Source organism: Hemicordylus capensis, chromosome 8 (assembly GCF_027244095.1).
Source record: "Hemicordylus capensis ecotype Gifberg chromosome 8, rHemCap1.1.pri, whole genome shotgun sequence".
NCBI lineage: Eukaryota > Metazoa > Chordata > Lepidosauria > Squamata > Cordylidae > Hemicordylus > Hemicordylus capensis.
Window position 1 is genome coordinate 23,485,945 of NC_069664.1, and position 18,748 is coordinate 23,504,692.

Genomic DNA, 18,748 nt, shown 5'->3' on the forward strand with positions numbered 1-18,748 from the left:
ATAGTCAGGGATGATGAGAGTTGTAGGCCAACATCTGCAGGGAGTTATTCACACATGGCTTCATGCTGCGGGGTAAATGTTGAGCGAAGCCACTTCGAATCATGCTCGTGGCATTGAGGGAAGCAGCCCCTCCCCTCTGCTCTCAGGTTTTGTTTTGATGCAAGTTCACAAGGCATGTCTCTGTGTTCTCCTTCTAGCCAATGGTGGTGGTGGTGGGGGAGAAATTATAATGGTGTGGGGGGTGAGAAAAGGTCTTAAGGGGGGCTTTGAGTGGGGATTGTGCATATCATTGCTATTTTTGGAGCACCAGCTGCTCCTGGTGGGGAAAAGAGGAGAAATCCACAGCTGAAAGTGTATTTTTCCCCCAAGGAGTGAAATCCAAATTCATGGTGCTGGTATAAAGTGCTATATCTGCATTTCATTCTTTTTTTCATGCTAATGATCTACCTCAGATCATTATTTGCTCCAGCTGTGTTCAGAAAAGGTAGCTTAAAACCAGCATTTTTAAAACCCAGAAATACAGCGAGGCAAGCTAGAATTTGCAAGACAAAGCCCGATCTGTGTGTGAGTTGGGTCCAAGGATCTCGAAGGGACTTTGGGCTAAGTGTGGCTGGAGTGTGAATGCACCCACTCTCTTCCGAAGGCGATTCAGGGTAGAAGCCCTGTCTGTCAAGCCTCAAATTTGTGGCTTCAGCATTCCCAGGTTACAAGCAAGAGTCTCTCCCAGCCCTACTTGGAGCTGCTGAGAAAGCAAGAGAGAATTGTATTGCATAAATAAACTACAATTGCGTAAAAAAGGCCCTTTCATTTCAAAAAGCAGTGTCTTTCTCGCCATTTCATGCCAAAGGGATTTGTCTGAGGGCACATGTACATCACAAACTCACAACTCTTTAATTGTCACGTCTTCTCCCAAAGAATCCTGGGAAGTGTAGTTTGCAAGCGGTACGAAGAATTCTGTTAGAAATCTCAACCCGCCTCTGCTTTAAATTAGATTTCCTAGAGATCTCTGGGGAAAGGCAATGACTGTTAAACCAGTTTTCAGGGCAGATATATGCTGAGAGAGGAGCGCGGGGGTGAAGCAAGGTCTTGAGGGGGGCTTTGAGTGGGGATTGTGCATATCATTGCTATTTCTGGAGCACCAGCTGCTCCTGATGGGGAAAAGAGGAGAAATCCACTGCTGAAAGTGTAATTTTATTTCAAGGAGTGAAATCCAAAATAATGGTGCTGGTATAGCCAACGTTTTGGGAAATGCATTAAAGGACAAAAAAAGATTCACCAAGCAGAACAACATCTATAGTGATCGTATACCAGGCTGCTGTTGTGGATTGGGGGTCTCTGAGTATTGTTCACACAAGTAAGAGCTAATGCATTAGAATTATCTTCTTTGTGCCTTTGTTACAGTATATTATGTTGGTCAAAGACTTTTATTATTGACTATTTTTGCCTATTTTCATATGAGATATTAAATGTATTATTTATTTATTATTTATGTTTTTATTCTGCCCTTTGTCTGAAGACCCCAGGCCAGTTAACAGCAAGATAAATGCTAACACATTCTTTGGGTGGATAATTTTGCTGTCCAAAATTGTGGGTGCTCTGAGCATTTCTGTTTCAAGGCAAAATCAGTTCCAATGAAGTTCTAACTCCCTTGGGTGCAGCATCCAAGCTCAGTTGTAGCTTTGCCCTGTCTCTAAAGAGCATCACTTTGTCACCTGCAGGATTTGTGTGGCGCTACCACCTGCGACACTTTGGGAATGGCAGACGTTGGCACGATGTGTGACCCAAAGCGCAGCTGCTCTGTCATCGAGGATGATGGCCTTCCTTCTGCTTTCACCACGGCTCACGAACTGGGTAAGGAACAGCTCTAACAGCCACAAGAAATTGTCTACAGCCACAAGAAATTGCAGTCTAGGATGATGGGAGTTGTAGTCCAACTGGTGAGCCTTAGGCTGTCCTCTCTGGTCGACTTAAGTCCTCCTCTTGTCCAACTCTGGTCAAAAGGAAATAGTTCTGCTCTGTTCCAAGGTCTCAAGTTGAGAGTGGAGAGAGGATTGCTGGTCTTGTGGTAGCAAGCATGACTTGCCCCCTTAGCTAAGCAGGGTTCACCCTGGTTGCATATGAATGGGAGACTAGAAGTGTGAGCACTGTAACATATTCCCCTCAGAGGATGGAGCCGCCACTCTGGGAAGAGCAAAAGATTCCAAGTTCCTTCCCTGGCATCATCTCCAAGATACTAGGGCTGAGAGAGATTCCTGCCTGCAACCTTGGAGAAGCCGCTGCCAGTCTGTGAAGACAGTACTGAGCTAGATAGACCAATGGTCTGACTCAGTATATGGCAGCTTCCTATGTTCCTATGAGTGAACTTTTCCAGCTCGGCTTCCTGAGATCCGGTTAACTGATAATGCCTGAGATTGAGCCTAGGAGGCATCTCCCAGCTTTGTGACTCTCCAGCTCCTGGACTCAGCTCTATTCACAGCCTTCCAGAGCTATGATTTGGCAGGCGCCTGTCTATGGTTCTGGGGCTTCAGTCTGGAGGTGGCATGGGAGCCAGAGAGCACAAAGGACCAGCCTGTTGCTCAGTTTAGGTTAGCAATCTATCATTACTGCACTGTCGAGTCACTGCCGTCCTGTGCTTTGCATCCGCCTGGCTTTGCAGGCTCTCCTTCAAATCTTCGCCAGACCATTCTTGGCTTCAAACCTCCATCCATCATCTTGTGGCTTAGGAAGTGGCCACTTAAAACTAAAGCCACAGTAAAGTGGTACGGCCCATGTCTGCGGCTGCCACCAGGGGAGCAGGTTTTGGGGGGAGACGGATCCATTAAAAGAAAAGAGTTTCTTGATCCCTGATTAGGAGAGAGAGACAAAGCCTGATGCCTTAAAATAGTGCAGATTGCCTTACTCAGGAAGTTTAGACAATAGCAAAGCTTCCAGACCAGCTTTCTCAGGAAACTCCACCTTTGTGTGAGCATGGGAGGGAGGGAGAGAAAGAGAAGAGTGACTGCAGCTTTATTCCCAGTGCTGTGGGGAGGTTTGCTTGGAACGGTTGGAAAACAGCTGTTAGGAAGACAAGAAGGTCCGAGTTACAGATCCAGCTTTACTGGCTTTGCTGGCTTTGCTGTTTCTTCAGTTCCCAGGATTTAGGAATCCTGAAATAACATGTCATGGCCGGGATGCATTCGACACACACCTAGATCCGGAGAAGCTCGGTGCCAGATTGTCAACAGGGTCTATAGCCAAATTGCTTGGATCTGATCTGGAGAACAGGAAGACGTTCGGGGTTTAATTAGCACTGTAACATATGTGAAATTCACAATGTTGTTTTCGAATCTGCCGTGCCAGAAGTGCGATGGCCAGGCATCGGATTTCCTGGTCAGAGTGGGCTGGCTCACATGTGCATATTAGTCATTCACTGTCGTGTTGAGCAGTTGTGACTTGTGTGTGTGTGAATGAGTCACCGTAGATTGAATGCCATAGATAAGAATTTCTGGGTTGCCCAATGTCGATGCAAGTGTAAGGTTTTTCAGAGGAGTGTTCACACAATCAAGTGGTGAGCATGCAAGTGAAGAGGGTACAAGTGATGAGTGCTCACACATTCAAGTGATGTATGTTTGTATTCAATTTCTATAGCACCCTTCCAAAAATGGCTCAGGGCAGTTTACCCGGAGAAATAATAAATAAATAAAATAAAATAAAATAAAATAAAATGGATCCCTCTCCCCAAAGGGCTCACAATTGAAAAAGAAACATAAGATAGACACCAGCAACAGTCACTGGAGATACTGTACTGGTGGTGGATAGGACCAGTTACTCTCCCTCTGCTAAATAAAGAGAATAAAGAGAATAACCACGTTAAAAGGTGCCTCTTTGCCCAGTTAGCAGGTGATGAGGAATGTTCACACATTCAAGTGATAGGAACATAGGAAGCTGCCATATACTGAGTCAGACCATCACTCCATCTAGCTCAGTATTGTCTACATAGACTGGCAGTGGCTTCTCCAAGGTTGCAGGCAGGAAACTCTCTCAGCCCTATCTTGGAGATGCTGCCAGGGAGGGAACTTGAAACTTTCTGCTCTTCCCAGAGCAGCTTCATCCCCTGAGGGAATATCTTACAGTGCTCACATATGGTCTCCCATTCAAATGCAACCAGGGTGGACCCTGCTTAGCTAGGGTGACAAGTCATGCTTGCTACCACAAGACCAGCTCTCCTCTGTATATGTGAACTGAGCTCCAAGAATAGCTTTTGCTTTCATTTGTAAAATTAGCAGATGATGTCCTGACTAACAAAGTGTGTGTGTAAGGGGGCTCTGCAGGGACATTTTGGGAGCCCTTATGAAACTCCCCCTGTCCTTCTGCATGGGTGCTGTTGTGCCACAGGGCTAACAATTCTGTGCACCGGTCATGCACTAGAGGTCCTCTGAAAGATTGGAAAGAGTCCCAGATCTGCATATAGATCTGATCATATGTATACCATGCACAGATAGTACATACGTTGGACATAATGTGTGAATAAAGCTTTCACTGGGTGGTGGTGGAGGCCAGCAGTTGTGACCATTGAATAAACCTGATACCAATTTTGGAGTGTAGATAATGAATAAAACAACCCTATTTTTGCATTTTGGAGGGCTATAGGCCACCTCCAGCCTCAGCAGCAGGATGCCTCTGAATACCAGTTGCAGGGGAGTAACAGCAGGAGAAAGAGCATGTCTTCAACTCCTGCTTGTGGGCTTCCAGAGGCATCTGGTGGGCCACTGTGAGAAGCAGGATGCTGGACTAGATGGGCCCCTTGGGCCTGATTCAGCAGGGCTGTTCTTATGTTAATAAGAAAGCAATATTGGACAAGATCATTCCCATATCAGAGAGTATGATCTCTTACACCAAACAGTATTCATCAACAAAGTTCCAAAACAATCTCAGGTCTTCAGTCAAAACCCCTTACAGAACTTTAGGGCAACCATTGTTCTTTCAGTCAGGCTGTTTAGGTATCTCTCTTCCTGTTCCTGTTTGTCTCCATTTATTGTCCTTTGTTATCATATATTTGCCCTTGCTATGATACCATTAAAAACCAAGAAAAGGGTTGGGTTTTTGTTGTTGTTTTTTTTTTTTTTGAGAGAGAGAGAGAGAGAGAAAACAAAATTGCATATTCTCAACCTACTCAAATGTGGATCTTCAGATGGCATTGGGCTATAAGTCCCAACATCCCCAGACACAATGGCCAAATGCCTCTGTGGCTAGGAATAATGGGGCTTGCAGTCCTCAAGTTTGAGAACGCTGGCATATATTGACCTGCCCACATTGTTAGTCACTGCCCTGTGACGTAGCTAGATGTAGGGTGGAACAGAAGCTTTGCACAGCAGTAGAGCATATACTTTGTATGTCGGATGTCCCAGGTTCAATCCCTGACACCTCCAAATTGGGCTGGGGAAGACCCCTGTCTAAATGCCCGGGGAAGCTGCTGCCAGTCAGTGTAGACAGTTCTGTGCCAGACTGACCAATGGTCTGACTCAGTAGATGGCATCTACATATGTTCATAGTTGCCTGCAAGAGCGTTCAGAGCTTGACATTTAAAACCCTGATGGCTGGTTTCTATGTTAATGTTTTTGGCAAATTGCAGTGTTAGTGTGAAAGTTTATTTCAGCCCTGATGTCTTACTGGAGGCTATTCAGCTGTTCTCTGCCGTCTGTGCTTAGATGTTCGGAAGGATTTCACGTATCAGGGAAATGGGTGGTGGGTCGTTGTTCTCTGAGTGGCCCGGAAGTCTGACGAAGAACATCATTTCTCTTCTTTCCTGTACTCCCTGGGGGTCTCGAGTTTCCTTTGCCTTTCTTTTGCAAGGGCCCGTGTCCGCACACAAAGCAGATGGTGTGAATCTTGGCCAGCGAACTGCTGGCTCTCAGGCTTTCGCTGGCAGCATGAGCCGCATCTGTTGTAACTTTTGCTGCCTTTGGGGGCAATCTGATCGGAACACAAGCAGCAGGAAATTCACAGAGCTAGCAAGGAGATCCAAAGCAGCAACAATGGTATTGCAGGCATTTCCAGAGCCAGCAGTGAGAGGGGTGGCGGGTGGATTATGTGGGGAAGGGTCAAGGATTTAGCAAACAGAGGCCTACGCAATGTACAACACACCAAGCCAAATGAGACTGGGTGTGTGCATGGTGAAAATGTCAGATCCCCTCTCATCTGAACTGACCCAATGGAGAAAGGGTCAGGATAAATGGACAGAGACATTGGCATGGGCCCTCCAAAGGAGTCAGACTGGAATGGATCCGACATTTCACTGCCGTTCCCCCTGTGCTAACTGAGCAAAGAGGCAACTTCGAAAGTGGTGATTCTCTTATATTTAGCAGGGAGAGAGGCTGTTCTCGTGATACGGGTATGGTATGTTCTCATGATACAGGTATAGATATGGGTCCTAGGGTAACCCACCTGGCAGCCTCTCTAGGTAGGCCTGGGAAAGACCCCTGCTTGAAACCTTGGAAAGCTGCTGCCAGTCAGTGTGGAGAAGATCTAGATGACCCTGTGGGCTGATTTGCAGAGGCCAGCTGCAAATGTTTACATGCCTTTCAAGCCCTTCTTTCTCTTATCTTTATTGAGGTCAACAAGCAGTCTTTGATACATACAACTTAAAATAAATTAAAATCAAGATAACTAGTAAAGAAAAAAGAGGGGGGAACAGTTCTTACTGATGACAAATTCTACAGATAACAGCGCAAAACCCAGCAACCCTATAGCAACTTCATATGTTATTTCGATGTTCTGTTCAGATAAAAGCCAGGAAATAGAACATTCATCAGAATCATGGTTATGTTTATCCTCAGAACAACCCTTTGAGGTAGGTTAGGCTGAGACACAAGTGATTGGCCCAGAGTCACCCAGCACGTTTCGTGGCTTAATGGGGATTTGAACTCATGTCTCCCTGGTCCTAGTCTAGCACTAGATCTGAACCTGAACCCGATATCTGAACCTGAGGGCTTGCATTAATTAAAGAGCTTGGGTTCCCTGGAGCAAATGGGTTAGGATAGGTGGGTTAGGATGCAGTGATCCTAACTTTCAAAGGAAGTAGGTATGCCCATGGGGATGGGAAGCAGGAGAGGATGCCCCCGAGGTTGAGGAAGGCCATGGGAACCTCAGGTTCTTCATTAAGTCCATACGTGTCGAGAGCAGCAGTAGTCTGTGCAAGCAGATGGGAAAATCTGGGAAAATCCAAACATTGCTCCTTCTAGAGGGTGGATGGAGAATTCCTTTGCCTGGGGCTGCAATAGCCCTCTCTTAAAACCACAGCGAGATTTTGCAAAACCGCCTCCTCTCTTTCTCTTCCCAGGACACGTGTTCAACATGCCGCATGATAACGTGAAAGTCTGTGAGGAAGTCTTTGGGAAGCTGAGGACCAACCACATGATGTCTCCCACCCTCATACAGATCGACCGCACCAACCCTTGGTCAGCCTGCAGCGCAGCCATCATCACTGACTTCCTGGACAGTGGACATGGTGAGAGTGAGGTGGGGGGGGGTACAGGCCAGTGACAGGAGGATGGGAGCGAGAGAGTGAGAAACGTGTCCGGCTGCAAGGTCTGTGTGAGTGCCTTGCACTGCACAGTATCTTGCTCTGCTATCAGCCGTCGGTCAAAATGCATGAAGCTAGCACAACTCCGGAGGCACCTTCCTTTGAAAATAGAGTGGGAGAAGCACCGAATGTTGAATGTTTTCAGTTGCAGGGGAGGCACAAGGGAGCTCATATTTATTCTAGTGATCTTCACTGGTTTTCAAGTGGAGCCCACTTTGGCAGAAAACCTTGGATAACTTCATGGAGGAGAGGTCTATCATCTGCTACTCGTCGGAGGGCTATAGGCCACCTCCAGCCTCAAAGGCAGGATGCCTCTGAGTACCAGTTGCAGGGGAGTAACAGCAGGAGACAAGGCAAGCCCTCAACTCCTGCCTGTAGGCTTCCAGTGGCATCTGGTGGGCCAGGGTGTGAAACAGGATGCTGGACTAGATGGGCTTCCTTGGGCCTGATCCAGCAGAGCTGTTCTTAACCTTCAATATGAGAGTCATTTCCCACTTCGCTGACCTTCACATAGTATTGCGCTTTTCTCGGTGCTGGGAGAGATGGAGCCCTCTTAAGAGCTCTAGAAGGAAAGCTCTGGTAAGGGCTAAACTTTCCAGCACTCCATGCATGCCTTCCAAGATGGTGCAGGCTCTCAGGAGTGCCTGCTTTCCCTTAAAGGAGCCCCCTGCTCCTTTAAGAATGGTTGTCTCTCCACATGGTGCCAGGGGGGCTGTTGTTCATCTGGCAGCATATTCAGGGGCGCTGTTGTTCATCTGGCAGCATATTCAGTTTTAGCTGAAGCTTCATGCAAGCCCCATAAGCAAGGGAGCTGTGCTTAGGGTTATGGGGGGCTAGCACCAGCCCCCAGGCCTTACAATGAACAGCAGTTAATTTTAGCTCCTGCTCAGTTTTAATCAGGAAAGTCCCAGCCTAAATGCATGTGTGCACACACTGCCTTGATACTGCCGCCCAGGACAAAACTCATTCTGTACACAGAAGAAAAAAATTAGAGAGAACACTGGTTTCTGCCCATAGTTTCTGCCATGTAACTTAAGTATCAGCCACCCAGTGGCTAAGAATAAGTCCAATATTATTTTGAAAAAAGTTGGGTCAGCGGCTGATCCAAAGATCTGAGTGACCATGGCCAACAGCAGTCCGCTCTCTTTAGAAACAAACTATTGCTTTTAATTAGATCTTACTTTTGCTGACTCTCCCCCTATCTCGCTCCCTCCCTCTCCCAGGCGATTGCCTCTTGGACCAACCAACCAAGCCGATCTCATTGCCCGACGACCTTCCGGGGACCAACTACAACCTCAACCAGCAATGCGAGCTGGCCTTCGGCATTGGCTCCAAGCCCTGCCCATACATGCAGTACTGCACCAAGCTGTGGTGCACAGGGAAGGCACGTGGCCACATCATGTGTCAGACACGCCACTTTCCTTGGGCTGACGGCACCAGCTGCGGAGAAGGGAGGTTCTGCTTGAAGGGTGCCTGTGTCGAGAGGCATAACATCAGTAAGTACCGGGTGAGTACCTGATAGCTCAGCGCTAAGGATGTAGCTCAGGGAGGCAGGCTGACAGTTGGAGATGTCTCGACCAGGGATTCTCAACTTTGGGTCCCCAGCTGTTATTGGACTTCAACTTCCATAATCCCCAACCAAAGGCCACTGGGGCTAGGGATTATGGGAGTTGAAGTCCAATAACATCTGGGGACCAAGAGTTGAGAATCCCTTGTCAAGACGAGCATTCCCTGTAAGAGGGATTCCCAGATATTGTTGATCACAGTTCCCATCATACCCAGCTTCAATGGCCTTTGTTTGGGGATGATGGGAGTTGTAGTCAACAACATCTGGGAATCCCTCTTACAGGGAATAGTGGTAGACCGGCATGCTAAAAACTCATCAGGGGTAGGGAATGTGTGTCTCCCCAGATGTTGATGGACTACAGCTCCCATCAGCCTCAGCCACAATTTATTACAGCTGGGAATGATGGGAGTTGCAGTTTAGCAACATCTGGAGAGCCACACATTGCCTACTCCTGCTCTAAATTCTTCAGCCCCCCAATTTATACAAATGAGTAGAAGCCTGCTAAGAAATCTGACTTCTCTTCTAGGAACCTGTTTGGCTTTCTTAGAAGATTCTTAGAAATGTCTCCTTAGTAGGAACCCAAAAATTCACTTTGAATTTCACTTTGTGTGAAATTTCATTGTTGGCCCTTGGGATGTAGAGAAAAACCCATGAAAAATTTGGCTTCCCACTAAAAGTGCTCCGATCTTTCTCCATGGGAAGAACTGACATTTGCTTTGAATGTCACTTTTAAAAAATGTCAGTGCTAGTCCTCTTTGGGATACAGACTGGCTGCAATGAGTGAGGAGTGTGCTTTGCACATGCTTGGAGATACTCTTGCCCAGCTAGCAAGCATCTCATATGGCTTGAGCAAAGCATGATATAGAGCAGGGTTTCTTAACCTTGGGTCCCCAGATGTCATTGGACTACAACTCCCACCCTCCCCAGCCACAAAGACCATGGCTTTGCAGGTCTTGTGGTAGCAAGCACGACTTGTCCCCTTAGCTAAGCAGGCTCTACCCTGGTTGCATATGAATGGGAGACTACATGTGAACACTGTAAGATATTCCCCTTAGGGGATGGAGCTGCTCTGGGAAGAGCAGAAGGTTTCAAGTTCCCTCTCTGGCTTCTCCAAGATAGGGCTGAGAGAGACTCCTGCCTGCAGCCTTGGAGAAGCCACTGCCAGTCTGTGTAGATGATACTGAGATAGATAGACCAATGTTCTGACTCAGTATAAGGTAGATTTCTATGTTCCTATGGGAGTTGTAGTCTAACAACATCTGGAAACCAAGGGTAAAGAAACCTTGATATAGGGGTTTAGGATTGTGGCGCTCAAGGCTAAGTAGCCTCCGAAGGGAGATGAGAAAAGGGCTCAAATGAGTCACCAGCGGTAATGACTGTGAGTTTGGCCTGTTCTGTGGCAGGTGGATGGCAACTGGGGGAAATGGGCACCCTACGGACAGTGCTCTCGGACCTGTGGTGGAGGAGTCCAGCTGGCCAAGCGTGAATGCAACAACCCGGCTCCTGCCAACGAAGGGAAGTACTGCGAAGGGGTCCGAGTGAAATACCGTTCCTGCAGCCTGGACCCTTGCTCCGGTTCAGGTGAGGCTTTGTAAAGGTGTGAGCTTGTGGGGAATCCAGTGAATGGTGTAAAAGCATTGGGGAAGAGAGCTGGTCTGGTGGTTGCAAGCATGAATTGCTCCTTTGCCAAGCAGGGCCCACCTTGGTTTGAATTTGGATGGGTGACTACATGTGAGTGCTGCTGTAAGAGATTCCCCTTAGGGGATGAGGCCATAGCTCAGTGGAAGAGCATCTGCTTTGCATGCAGAAGGTCCCAGATTCATTCCTTGGTAGCATCTCCAGGTGGGACTCAGAAAGAGACTCCTCCTTGAAACCTTGGAGAGCCATGGCACTGTTAGTCAGTGTAGATCTCAACATTGCATCACCAAATGTTATTGGACTTCAGCTCCCATTATTCCCAGCCCCAGTGGCCTTTGGTTGGAGATTATGGGAGCTGAAGTCCAATAACATCTGGGAATCCAACGCTGAGAATCCCTGGTGCAGAAAATACTGAGCTAGATGGACACATGGTCTGATGCAGTATAAGGCAGCTTCCTATATTCCTACATAATATTCAAGCCAAAAGTTCTCAAGAGAGGACATTTGACTCAACCTTCATATCAATTGATGATATTCATGGGTGAAGCAGCCATCACAGGTTAAATAGCCTTTTGCAAACAGCTCCAATACTCATCAAGAGAGACTGTTCACACACCATCAAATTATGCACATCCTTGAGTGAACAAGTCCCAAAGGCCTTTTGAAACTGAACAGAATTCTTTGGTCTCAGTCCCAGGGAAAAGCTTTCGGGAAGAACAGTGTGAAGCTTTCAATGGCTACAACCACAGCACAAACCGGCTCACTGCCACGGTCTCCTGGGTCCCCAAATATTCCGGAGTGTCTCCTCGGGACAAGTGTAAGCTCATCTGCAGGGCCAATGGAACCGGCTACTTCTACGTCTTGGCTCCAAAGGTGAGTCCAGAAACCAGGAAGTCAGCTTTTCAGCACAGCGGGAAGAGGGGGTGGGCCTTCAGCGAAGCCAATTAGTAGAATTTGCCAAAAAATTAAAAATAAATTCTGGCATATTTAATCGGCATTTTAAATGGGAAATAACATATTTCTACAAAACTTTCAAGTCAGAAGAAAAAATCCTCACCAAAAGGGGAACATTGCATTTCTTTAGATTACCCTTCCCTTGAGAAATATGACTTGCACAAAGAGTTTTCTGTTGAGTTTAATGAAGACTTTTTGCTGGTGGCCAGACTATGAGGTTATTCTCACCACCAACCCCACCTTCGTAGGACAGTGCTAATTCAGGTAGCCCAGCTTTTGTACTCAGTCTAAAGTGAGGTAGGAGGACGTGCATGTGCCTTCTACCTCGTGCCCAGATTGTGTGGGTGCTCGGACTGCTGGCTGCTCCTTCAGGTTGCTGGCGGCCATACTTACCATAGAGCCAGGGAGAAGGAGCAGCCCGACAGCCATGTTCACATGGTGCATTGTACCACATACAGCCCCACTACTTATGTGGGTGCGGGGGCAGCAGAGCCCTCTTCAGGCCCCAGATTGTGTGTGGGGAGGTAGATAAGATCCTGCCTTCCCTCCAGCCCTCCCCAGCACCAGCCCCTAAGGTCGTGCAAACTACATATAAAGGTAGTTTGCACGACCTTAGGGGCTGGTGTTGTTCAAGGTGTCAAAAAACAAAAGCCTGAGAAAATAATACAAATGTCTCAAAATTGTGTGTGTGATGTCTGTGATCACCTGTCACTTGGATCTGTGGACAAAGAGCATCACATGTTGAATGACAGATGTAGAAACCCCTCTGGAATATTGCTCTGCCAATAGAGTGTAATCCATAATTGACAACAAGTCCAGGAACTGGTGCATTTTTGTAGGTGGTCTTCATGACCACAATGAAAATATCAGATGAATTTTGTAGGGTTTTTTTCCTAGAGGCAACTGTTTTGAGTGCTGAATTAATAATTTCTTCTACACTCTGATGCAGTTGTATGAAACATGCAAGATGAAGGGGGAGAGGAATTATTTCTAGGAACTGGATAGGCATCATTGGGTTGTGCATAGCCATGTAACCGAGATGCTTCTCAATCAGAGACTCAGAAGCAAGATGCCTCTGCATACCAGTTGCAGGGGAGCAACCGCAGGAGTGAAGCGATGCCCTCAGATTGATTGATTGATTGATTGATTTGTTAAATTTATATGCTGCCTTTCATTAAACAACCCCAAGGCGGTTCACACAGAAAAATTTAAACGACTATAAAAATACACAATTAAAATATAAAACTAAAATATAAAAACATGAATCTGACTAAAAAAAATTTAAAATACAAACATAAAATAATCATACAAAATACAATATACAAAGAAGCAGCAGTAGAGACAATCGTATAAAAGCCTGGGTTAAAAAGCCAAGATCGAACACGCTTTCTAAAAACTGTGATGGAGACTGAGGAGCGAATAGCTAGCCACTGGGAGAGCATTCCTGAGTCTGGGGGCAGCAACAGAGAAGGTCAGCTCTTGCCTGTGAGCTTCCCAGGGACATCTGGTGGGCCACAGTGGGAAACAGCATGCTGGACTAGGTAGGCCTTGGGTTTGATCCAACAGGGCTGGTTTATGTAAGGCATTTCTTTGCAAAGTCAATTCCAGTTCCCTGACTTTGAATTCACATTCTTTCATGCGGAGTACAGTGTAGCATTTCATGAGGAGTACAGCTGCATCAGAGTGCATCTGTTCTCAGTATCATCATCCACTCATGGGTGGTCCTGAACCCACTCCTTACACTCAGCTTGCTGATACCATAAATCAAAGTGGATATCTCCCATCATAAAACCAATGCTGTCTGTGCACAAAGATGGAACAAATCTGTCCCCATTCAGCCAAAGTCCCATTGAATGTTGTTCTTGGTGATCTCCAGGTTGTGGATGGCACTCCCTGCTCTCCAGACTCCACATCACTCTGTGTCCAGGGTAAATGTATCAAAGCAGGCTGTGATGGGAAACTTGGCTCCAAGAAGAAGTTCGACAAATGTGGTGTGTGTGGAGGAGACAACAAGAGCTGCAAGAAGGTCTCTGGCTTGTTCACCAAACCCATGTGAGTGAACTTCTTTTCGGACATGTAAACTTACTTGCATGTGAGGGAATGGACAGGGCTACTTTGGGTCATGTAGAAAGGAGCTCCTACCTCTAGAGCAAGAGTGCACAGCTTCTGTCCTCCGGCTGCTGTTGGACTACAGCTCCCATCATCCCCAGCCACAGTGGCCAATAGTCAGGGATGATGGGAGTTGTAAACCCACAACAGCTGGCAGGCTGAAGTTGTACACCTCTGTTTTAGAGCAATAGGGGCAATTCCAAGGATAATAGAATCAGATGTTTTACTGCTTTCTCAGTTATTGTAGCCATAAGCAGATTTTAAAATTATTATATGTACCCACTGGCAAGATAACATCTACTATAAGGCCATATTTTTTACAAAACCACAAAATTTTATAGATGGTGCCGGAAAAATGCAAAGTATGTAATGGTATCATCAATGATGCCCAAAAATTCTGATTCCATTACCAACATGTTTTGTACATTTCAGACACCATATATAAAGGGGTTTGTAAAAATATGATCTTATATAGCAGATGTCCTCTTGTCAGTGAGTATGTATAATATCAGTTTGAAAATTTGCTTAAGGCTAGAGTAATTGAAAACGTGCTACCATGCATGATTCTCTTACCCTTGGAATTGCACATAGGTCAAGGTTTCGGCTGTACATTTCCTTTCAGCCTTCTTAGAATCTTTGAGTGGAGTAAGTCTACGTTAGAGAACTTCTATTAATATTTTGTTTAGAATGGAAATGCTGAGTAGAATGCAGCTGTCAGGAGTCTGAGCGAGTCTGCAGTTCTGAACTTTATTGTAACACTTTTGTTGTGTATTAAATGTGTCTTCTCCGCCTTCTCAAGGCATGGCTACAACTTTGTGGTGCTCATCCCAGCCGGCGCGTCCAGCATTGACATCAGACAACGAGGCTACAAAGGTTTAATCAGCGATGACAACTACCTGGCTGTGAAAAACGGGCACGGCAAATACCTCCTGAATGGGCATTTTATCGTCTCGGCCGTGGAGAGGGACCTCATGGTAAAGGGTAGCGTCTTGCGCTACAGCGGGACTGGGACAGCTGTGGAGAGCCTCCAAGCCTTTATGCCCATCCAGGAGCCATTGACAGTGGAGGTGTTGTCCGTTGGGAAGATGACTCCACCTCGGGTGCGCTATTCTTTCTACTTGCCCAAAGAAAGCAAAGAGGACAAATCTTTGTACCGCAAAGACGGGAAGCGCCCGCCGGTCCTCAGCAACAGTATCCTCAGCTTCTCCAACCGCCTGGATACGGGCAGGCCGGATTACAAACGCCCCTCTTACAAATGGGCCACCACCAGCTGGGAGGACTGCTCTGTCACATGTGGCAACGGGCTGCAGAAGCGCATGGTCCTCTGCCGTGACTCCCTCGGCCAGCTGGCCTCTGCTTGCGATGCCACTCAGCGGCCCACTGACATCAGGATATGCGGAGATCCCTGCCCCTCCTGGGAAGCGGGCGCCTGGTCGCCCTGCTCCAAAACTTGCGGCAGAGGTTTCAAGAGGCGTATGCTGAAATGCATGGGGCGGGGCGGCCTCTTGCTCCCCCGCGAGCGCTGCAACATCAGGAAGAAGCCGCAGGAGCTGGACTTTTGCACCCTGAGGCCGTGCTGAGCGGGCTGGATCCGCTCCTGACGATGGCAGGGTGTCTCATTCTGGCTCTCGGCGGTCAAGTGGCTGAAAGTTTCCATAGCCTCCTGGGGGGAGGGAGAGGGAGTCGACTGAGTGGAGTGGGGTCTGTTACATAGCGCATTTCAACTGACAAAGGGATTTTTCATGGGCAGGAAGAGCGAGTGCTACCGCGAAGGGGCTGAGCAATTGTTTTGTGGATCCGCCGGTCGCTCAGTGATGAAACAGGAGTAAACAACTACCTCGAAACTGCCAAATAACCCAGATGCCATTACAGCCTAGTGGTGTATTCGGTGGGTGTGAAGGAGAACATCAAGATCCAAAATGAGAGTAAATTGCCGTCCAAGGTGGACCAAAGACAATGGCAGTGGTTCCATAGAGCCATGGCCCAATCCTTCCCAAAATGCAATGGGGCCATCTCCTGGAGTCCCCTCCCCTCCCCAGCACCCCAGTGTTCTAGAGGACCCTAAGGAATTTCCCATTGCACCTGCAAGAAAATCTGAGGCTTAACACCTGTTACGAGAAGGTACCTCCGAGGCCTAATGGCAAGTGACATTCCAGCCCTGACACATTGCGGGTATCTAGACACACTTTTTTTGCTTTCATGCTGGGCTGACAACCGGTCACTGATTGGTAGCTTTAGTTTTTATTAACATTTATGGACTGAACAGTGTAGGTTTTCTTATGGTGCTTAACCCTAGTTTCTTTTGAGCCCTCCTTGGTTGAGGGAAACCCATACCTGGTTGCCAATTTCCTTGGATTTTATAACAAAATGGTGCCATATAGTGCAAGGTAGAGATGCATTTTATATCCCCGGCCCCACCTCACAACTGCAGTGCAAAAGGGATGCAGACAACCCATGTGAATCTGAACCTCTTGAGCTATTTGAGGATGTTTGTCATGCCATGTGTGTATCCTACTGTGTGCTTGGAAACTCTTGAGGGTCAGAGTGTCATTCTTATAGCAATTCTTCTATACGACTTGAACAATATTTTTTAAAGGAGCATACAGTTTGGTAGAAAATATAGCTGTTCCAATATCCGGGGCTAAATCAGCTATTGTGCTAAGTACAATACAGAGTTGGACCTCCACTACATCAAGACCTACATGGTGGTGTCCTCATCTCGGGCCTTATTCATGTCTATATTAGTCAATTCCAGCAGTTTGGAATTTCAAACAAAGGTCTTTCCCAATTCCATATGAAGATGCTAGGGACCAATCTTGGGATTTGGTGCATTCATGACGCCCCCCCCCATCTCCTTCTAAGGCTGTGGGGAGCAGCTGTGCTTAGAGAAAAATATCAAATACTTGTCGCCTAGACTTCATGAAGACTAGCATACATCCCGCATATCATACAAGGGTTTTGTTTAGCATTCATATCCATGAATTGCATTGCAAGAGTAACAGATCACAGAGGCCTGTGAAACCTAACCCAGGCTACCCCATGTCAGGACTGGAACCCACAGTGTGTCTTGAGCTGATGGCCTTGGGGATGTTGGACAGTCTTGTGTGCCACCATGCCCAGAGGCGTTCTTACCCCCGGAACTTGGGGCCCTGGTCTGCAGCCTCCAAGGTCTGGTGGGGGAGGGCCTCCAGGGATCCAGGGGGACCTCAGGCGACCACCCCACACTCACCCTGCCACTACACTGCCACGCTGAACCGCTAAAATTCACCTTAATTATAGCTGCCAATGTGCACAACCAGGGCATGGGGGGTGAGTCAAGCAGGCCTCCCCTGCCCCGTGGCAGCATCAGTGGGTGGAGCGGCTACTGGGCCTGCCAGTTTGGCCCAGTGGCTCTTGAAAATTGCAAAGTGCTCCAGTGCACCTGAGTTCTGTGCAGGTGCACCTTGCAGTTTTCAAGGGCCGCGGTGCCAGACAGGCAGGTCCAGTGGCTGCTCCGCCCACTGCCACCACAGGGTGGGGGAAGGCCTGCTTGGCTCATACCCCACCTTCTTGGCCACGCACAGTGGCAGCTAAAATTAGCAAATTATGATGGTTTGGCATGGTGAGACAGCACCCTCCCACAAATGCAGGGAGGACCTTGCAGTGGGGGGCCCCCTCATGGCGGGGGCAGTCCAGACACCAAATTTACCTAGGTGCACCACTGACCATGCCATGCTAGCCAGGAGATATGGGAGATACAGGCACCCACCAGCCCTGGATTGTGGACAGCCAGCTGCCTGAAAAGCCTGTTTTGCCATCCAAGGCCCACGGCAAAACCAGGAGATTTATCTGACTTCTGGTGGCACCATACATGCCTGTTGGAATGTCCTTCCCTTGGTAGGTTTCAGGTTGTGTAGGTCTGTCCTCCAGCACCCATGCCTTTTAGTTCACCGTGGCAAATGCATTATTGTGTTTCAGTAGGAATACAGAAGAGGCACCACCATTGCCACCATCGCCGTCATCCTTCTCCCCAGAAGATTTCCATTATTTATACCGGAAGAAATGTTGTCAAAAGGGTTGGTTTGTTTTTCTGCCACATGTAGCAAACGGGGAGTCTTGATTTCAAAATGGTGCTCATTCTGCAAGTATTCAGGGGACCTTTGTTCTTAAGGTAGTAGCATCTCACTTGCTCCTTCAACAATAAAGTCATTCACACGACCACCTTGGGGTGTTTTGCGGGAGAAAAGAGCCCCTACCTGATACTCACAGGTGAGCTTCCGTTAGGCTCTGGTCATTCACCATCCAAAGGATTTCAGCAGGTTCTTTGTCCATGAGGAGAAAAAAGGGAATGTGCCTGAGGGTCACACGGAGCTCAAGTTTGATCACTTCCTCCCCTTCCTCAGAAAATGCACATTCACTAGTGAGTTTTCATTCTTTCTATACTTGGTCTTAGCCCAGCAATGGACAGATTGGCTACCGGTTTTCTCAGAGACATTCCTTCGGATTTTCGGATCAAAGGTTCCCATAAAATGTACAGCCTATTGTGGTGTATTTGGGGAGGGAAGGGCTTTAACTTTTTTTTTTTTTTGGAAAAATAACATTCTTTTGCAAGATATACAGCAAAAGGATAGAAATGCCTATTGTACTGGCTCCTGTGTGTATACCATGTATACTGGATTGTGGTCCTTGCTGTTTGTGTGTTGATAGCAAACCTGACATTAAATTGATAAGTATTTAAACAGTTTGGCTCTTGGGACATCTGTGCATGTTGGCTGATTTGTTTCTATCTGTATTCCACTTTTCTTCAAGAACAAACTTAAAGCAGCTTACAATGCAAAAAAACACAAGACTCCCCTGCTAAAAACCCCCACTCACTATATAACTGAAGTGCACAAATAATGGTCTGGTTCATTCCAATCTAGGTTTAATGTGGGTTACCA

General features: G+C 47.2%; 1 protein-coding gene across 1 annotated transcript in view; it reads left to right on the forward strand.

Moving 5' to 3' along the window:
• ADAMTS15 (ADAM metallopeptidase with thrombospondin type 1 motif 15) overlaps positions 1-18,549 on the forward strand; it is a 35,731-nt gene extending 17,182 nt beyond the window's left edge. Inside the window, exons 2-8 of the mRNA XM_053270062.1 lie at positions 1,719-1,851; positions 7,319-7,486; positions 8,785-9,068; positions 10,532-10,709; positions 11,458-11,639; positions 13,597-13,772; positions 14,629-18,549. Coding sequence (XP_053126037.1) covers positions 1,719-1,851; positions 7,319-7,486; positions 8,785-9,068; positions 10,532-10,709; positions 11,458-11,639; positions 13,597-13,772; positions 14,629-15,409 — 1,902 coding nt within the window. The 3' untranslated portion in view covers positions 15,410-18,549. The remainder of the gene's footprint in view (positions 1-1,718; positions 1,852-7,318; positions 7,487-8,784; positions 9,069-10,531; positions 10,710-11,457; positions 11,640-13,596; positions 13,773-14,628) is intronic.
• The last annotated feature ends 199 nt before the right edge of the window (positions 18,550-18,748 follow it).